The 6,539-nt window shown below is 38.8% G+C and overlaps 1 protein-coding gene across 1 annotated transcript in view; it reads left to right on the top strand.

The window, feature by feature from the left end:
* Nucleotides 1-513: 513 nt before the first annotated feature.
* tmem82 (transmembrane protein 82) overlaps nt 514-6,539 on the top strand; it is a gene marked incomplete at its 5' end in the record, with an annotated part of 6,182 nt that continues 156 nt past the window's right edge. The window contains 6 exons of the mRNA XM_080762905.1: nt 514-598; nt 781-853; nt 1,589-1,784; nt 1,934-2,348; nt 2,874-3,064; nt 4,632-6,539. The exon at nt 4,632-6,539 is cut by the window's right edge and continues 156 nt beyond it. Of these exons, the coding sequence (XP_080619031.1) occupies nt 514-598; nt 781-853; nt 1,589-1,784; nt 1,934-2,348; nt 2,874-3,064; nt 4,632-4,703 (1,032 nt within the window). The 3' untranslated portion in view covers nt 4,704-6,539. The remainder of the gene's footprint in view (nt 599-780; nt 854-1,588; nt 1,785-1,933; nt 2,349-2,873; nt 3,065-4,631) is intronic.

Genomic DNA, 6,539 nt, shown 5'->3' with positions numbered 1-6,539 from the left:
GGAAAAACAAATGCATGTCTTAGTCACAGTGCAATGAAGTATTAAATGTAATGGCTCTCATGTCACTATATTACTGGTATAGTTTAACTACAGTAATATATATTCAAAAGATATATTATAAGGAATGAAAGTGTTTATCAAAAGACATCTTTTATAATCTATTGTAGACCATAGACTGCTACATTTAATGTCTTCCTTGCCTTTAGACTAGAGTATATATTATGGAGCGATATAGTCTTTCCATAATAATTAATCAGACTGCAGAGGGCCTCTGTTCAAACCGAAACTATCAGATGACCTTTGGAACGAGCCAAGCCTGATCTGACAAGGCAAAGAGCAATGTCAGTGCCACGGAAATATCCAAAGAGACGATAAATATTTATCAGATCTGGAATAATCAGTGATTTGCACTTGATTGCGCAGTGGAATCATTAATTGTACTATGATGCTTTTCTCTAAATCCTAATCTTTTGTGCTGTAAAAAAAGAAAGAAAGAAGAAGTCCTTCAAGATAATGTTATCCATGCTGACCTCGTTGCTTCCTAATGTGTCATTATGGCAGATTCTGGATGCGAATCCACTGGATAGTTTACTTCAAGGTGAGCTCCTTACTTAATTTCCATTTATCTAGCTTGGATAGGGCCTTGACAGTGATTGCATTTTACAATATCTAGATGACCACTTCAGTGTGACTATTTCTATCCTATTAGAGAGAGATAAATGTGTTGTTGGTGATGACAAATGATGGCTAATCTACGTATCTAATATCTGACCTATACAGGGCTGATCGGTGCATGTGGGATCTCTGTGCTATGTAACCTGATGAGAGTGCATGTATTCTTAGAGGCTGAGACGTGAGTTACAAGAAAAGTAATTTGATACGTGTGATGAAGATAAATAAAAGATACATTTGAATGGCTGTGTTCAATATACCTGGTAACATTTCAAAATAATGTTTTAATTTAATTTAATTTAATTTCCTTTTTATTTCACACATAGTGTATCAAATACAGTAGGCTACAAATCATAATAGATAACAATTCATTTATATTTTATAATGCCTATATCCGATACACCCATGGGTGAAAAGTAGCAGGAAGAGGAATATATTCTTAACAATACCTGCCCCCTTTTCACTTATAAATTAGTATAAGCCTACTTTAATGATTGGTGCATACAAATCTAAAAAATATATAAAACAAAAACAAAACAAGCAAGTAGTTGTGACAGCAATGACACGTGCAAGAAATGTTAGCTCTAGTGTATGTAATCCTAATCTATCCTATATTCGTCGTCTTCATATTGCCAAAATATAATATTTTTGTGATTTATTTTAAATTGGCAAATATTTGTACAACCCTTTAAGTTGTCACCCAGAGAATTCCATATTCGGATTCATGTTATCTTTGAGTGGTCCATGCAAACTTATGTTTAAAGTCAAATTTCCTCCTACTATCCCCACTTTCTCAATTGGGTTTGAATAACTGTAGTAAATTAACTGGCAATGTTTCGCTTTTTGCCCTAAACTGATTCTGACCTTTACTTTCATATATGTTCCTCTTTTTTCTCCCCCCAACCGATCACTGTAGTGATGAAAGTGATGGTGGAGACGGATCAGGCCAGAAGACACCCAGACATCATAGCCGAGCTAAAAGTGGGTTGGGTGGAACACTCCATTTCTTCTTTTTGATGGGGCTGCTGGCTGTGGTTGGATCCCGAGTGGCCTCCCTGGTGGTTCTAGAGTTTTCTCTTCGAGCTATTTCTGCCTGGCTCACAACTAGACCAGTAAGAGACTAACCGTGTGATCCACATATCGATGCAAAGCAAATAAGCATTTACAGGCAATCATTCAATCTACTGTTTAATATACCAAAACATTATGGCCTTCTTTTGTATTGCCTCTCTCCTTGCCTCTCCAGCCTCCAAGATCCCAGGAGTCAAAGAGGTTTCTGCAGCACCTGCTAATTCAGTGCCAGTTCTCCTTGGGTTGTGCCCTAAGCTGTAGTCTAAACTTCCTCCACGAGGGGGCACCCCAACGCTTGCCATGCCTGCTCCTGGCTGCAGCACTCAGCTGGTTCCTTGCCAGACAGGCTGCACGTCTCCTGCGCCATGTCGTAGCTCTGTACAAACTGCACAGCTCCCAGCGATACTGCTGCGTGTGCATCGGCCTCCTCTCCTCGGGGGACTCCTTGCTACCCGTGCTGCGCAGGGCACTGGTATTTACCTTTGCCGTGGCTGTGATAGCGGCCATATCGATCATCAATAAACACTTCCTGTCTGCAACAGAGGCCCTCAGGTTCTGGACACCACTGACTATATGCTACACACTGCTGGTGATCTACATGCAGGGTGAGATGAGATCCATACAGACAGACTGGCCTAAATTAGGCTGTGTAGGAAATTGGTAGTTTTAGAGTTTAGCCAGATTATGTTATATGACTCTGATGTAGGCCTATTCTATATCGCTGACCCATAAGGCAGTATCCCAGTTAATAATCCCATGGCCCTTGAGAAAAATCAGTGTGATCATGAACCCCAACTAAAAAGTGTCCCTTTATTGATTATTCAGGTATTTACCTCTGGTGGCAGTCAGTGAGTCTCATATAATTTAATGCACCATTTACCGTAACTGATAACCTCCATCATTTCAAATTGTGAGAGGATGTTACATTGAAAATGACTTTGAAAATGATCTTCTTTCAACCTCAATAAAAAAGGCAGAAAAAGCAAAAAAGAAAATGAAAAGAAAATGTGGTGTAGCAGCTGTCTATCTCTTTAATAGTTCACTACAGTAACATTTTTAACAAATGATCTCAGGCTACTGCATGAAAGCCATAATAACCACTGCAATTTGGTTGTCGTCGTGGGTTACAGAGGACCAGCAGCGTCACCCCAGCGGTCAGACCGTTGTGAACACAGTGGTGGTGCGTCTTGGGGGCCTGTTGGTCCTGATGCTGACGGTGGGCCGCTGGGCCGACGTGCTCCACATCCTCATCTGCTTCCTGGGCGAGGCCGGCTGTCTCCTCCCCACCATGGACCTGCTAGATGTTGCGTCCTCCTCACGGGTCAGTGAACGAGCAGTGGTTGACGATTTCGCCAACAAATAAAAACTATAGACTAAAATGTCAGGAAGGGGCTAGTGGACAAGAGATCCAGTATAAGTCATTTTTCAATTGGTTGCATGCTGAAAAGAGCCGATCTACAAGCTCACAACGCGTCGCGTTGCTCTGCGACTCGTTGTGAGCTTGTAGATCGGCTCTTTCCAGAGGCAGCATCAAGGCCTGCCAAAATACATTTTAGTCGACTAAATCAACTGTAGATTAAGTCGACTAAAGTATTATGATATTTAGTTGACTAAAATACACTAACACTAAAACATTCCAAGTGACCAAATGTATTCAAGAGACTGACTAAAACTAAAATCAACACTGTCAGTGAGACTGCCTGCAGAGACATCATACTGTATGTGATACAGTGGTTCCCAGACACTGGGTCGGGAGTCAGACACATTTTTACGGGTCTCTTTATTTTTTGTTTGCTACATTTTATTTTTAAATTATTATTAGTTCAAAACATTTTCAAAAATACATTCCCAAAAAAGCAAAAAAATCATGAATTAAAAACCTAAATTCTTCAGTGATTTCATAAAGAAATCGAAGAAAATCTAAGATATTACATAAATTAAAAAACTAAATGTTTAAGAAGTATAATGAGAAAAGCTGATTTACAAGCTCACAGCATGCTGGAGCGAAGTGACGTGTTGTGTGCTTGTAGATCAGCTATTTTCATGAGTTTGGGTCCCGGGCAAACATCTAATCTCTCTTCTTAGGGGTCCCAGGCTAAAAGGTTTGGGAACCACTGATATATACACTGAAAAATCTTCAGTGTTCCTTTAACCAAATAGACCCATATAGGGTCGAAATGGAGTGGACCGATAAAGGTCTGCTTGTACACTGTCACTTTCAATATTGCTCAGCATTGGTTTGAAAGTGCTTTTTTTTTTAACGATTTAAAGAATATATAGAAGAGTTGTATATGTAGATGTTCAAAATGCCTTAAAGCTGTAATCCAGAACTTATTTTGATTAATACAATGTTATTTTAACCATGCAGTTGAGTATGTTAATAACAAGATAAATGCAGTTATTGGAGGTGATCTCCCTTAACTCTTCCATTGAGAAATGTAATGTAAGTTTGGACCTGTCTGCATGGTTGACAGTTAACCTCGTTCCCAGGCTTTTCTCATCTCACAACCAGAAAAGCCTGGAAAAGAACTTCAGCTGGAAGTGTCTATATTGACTTCTGTTGAACGCACTTCCACCATGAAGCTGACTTTTTGACCATCATTCACCTGGGAATGTAAACAGATCTATACAGCACCAACTTCCTTGGGTGGTACTTCCTGACTGTTAAGTCTGCTTAGACACTTTTCCTATAATGTTCCCAATATAATTGAGAGGTGCCTGGAGCTCATAAGGACAATATATTCCCAGGCCATTTTCTCTGGGTGGTGTGGTTTGCTCTCCTGTGCAGGAGTTTAGAATTTGAATCCGGGGTAGAATTATGTTCTTAACTTCTTCCCAACAGTCAACAATCTCATTTTAATGTAATTTCTTGCTTGTGCAAACTGTAGGATGAAGAGGAAGACCATAAAGAATACCTCAGAAGAGAGGGACAACGGAAAGCACCAATGCAGGGACACTGACGTTAACTATCCCGGAAATGAATAATGAACATTGATTCTTTCTCAATAGAATCCTTAAAATTTGTCCCAAACTTTGTCCCAAACTTTTGTAAAGTAGCCTATACTGTAACATGATGTAATACACTGAAGGTATTGAACCCTAGCATTTGGCATTGCTTTGTGGTATTAAAGCTTGAATTCCAAAACTGATTAATTCAAGACATTTCCAAATAGTGGGCTACATAATACCTCATGATAATAAAAAAAAACATATAGATTGAAAAGATATCAGTCAATACTTCGTAATTACTGTGTAATTGTGCATGCCTCATGATCTGTGGATTATTATTTATGTTTTTTGAACATCAACCATATACTATTGTAGCCTATGAGCTATCACAATTGAAACTCTTGAGAACAACAAGAACATAGAATACAGTGCCAAAGATGAGGGATTTATGGAGCAATTTGCATATATGATCAAACCGTTGTCATATAGAAAGCAGAGTACAGTTCAGTTTGAAAACCTAGATTAAGAATATCGTATTAAGCACCAACTTGCATGCCCTCAGCCCTGTGTCTAAACCTGAGAATGCAGTGCAATCTCTGCAAAGACTAATCACTGCTGTTAGGTGTTGAACAACAAACATGATTTAACTATAACAATAAACAAAAATGCTTCATTTTAAACGACTGTGTAAGTGTAACGATTTATATTCAAACCTCCGTTTGGAAACCAAACATCTCCCATCCATGCAGTCAACCCTGCTATTATGCTGTTATGACTAAAATGAAAGTATATACAAGCTATTTGGTAACTTCAATTCATGCTAGCTTTGTACATCTGGATTTTGTTCAGATTATAGGTCAGATGTCCTATTTGTAAATCAAGGTCATGCATTTCAGGCTTCTTTTTTTTTACCGCACTAAACAAATAGACATGGTCAGCAGAAGCAGAACTAAAAATGTAATAATGACTGCACAGTGTTATAACATGACCACACCACAGCCAACAATGGCTCACCTATTTCATTACTGGTATTTTTTACTAGGCCTATCATCACACGCAGGTTTATTAACTCTATGCAAGTAGCCTATAGGCCTACTGATGATCTTTACATTCATCGAATGAACAAAGGCTCGTCCATTCCCACACTATTAGTTACAGTATGTTATTGTGGTGGGCGTTGGGCCCTCACAGAAATTTCGACAGCTTCAAAAGAAAGGCAAAATGGCTGACGACAATGTTAATGGTGTGTATATAAAGTCACACAAAATGGCGTTACACAAAGAAATGGCTACTTTAACTATAGCTTGTATATGCATTATTGTACCCCACATTCAAAGATCAATGTCAAACACCACTTTGCAGCCTTTGCTTTTACTTAATTAGACTAGCATATAATTCAAGAAAATAAAAGGGCGAAACAAAAACCGCCATTTGTGAGACTTTTGTTATAGCATATTCGATCGTCTTCATAATAAGTGACAGCCTTACTTGCACAAAATTTTACATTGCTCTAAATTATATCCCCGACCACCCCAAATTGAATCCACATTTGACGCAGCTGGTATGGTGCCAATTAGGGTGTATCTTTATTGAAAGCTGTGAAGTGACAGGATGTTGATGTATATTCCACGGGGATTCTTATAATTCCGTCATTATTCCACGTGAAAAAGGCTTGTGGAATAACATAAAGAGGGTTTATAATAAACCTGCGTGGCGGTCCGCTTTTTCCAAGATACGGTAATCCAGGATTCGGATCGCTTGAGATGGAATTTTGTTTCGTTATTCCACCACAAAATGTTGGCCTTGACTGTAGTGAGCAAAATTGTACTATCCAGTGGTTTATTGAA

This window comes from Protomyctophum bolini, assembly GCF_963924005.1.
Source record: "Protomyctophum bolini genome assembly, chromosome: 5".
NCBI lineage: Eukaryota > Metazoa > Chordata > Actinopteri > Myctophiformes > Myctophidae > Protomyctophum > Protomyctophum bolini.
This window is presented reverse-complemented; position numbering and strand designations above follow the sequence as displayed.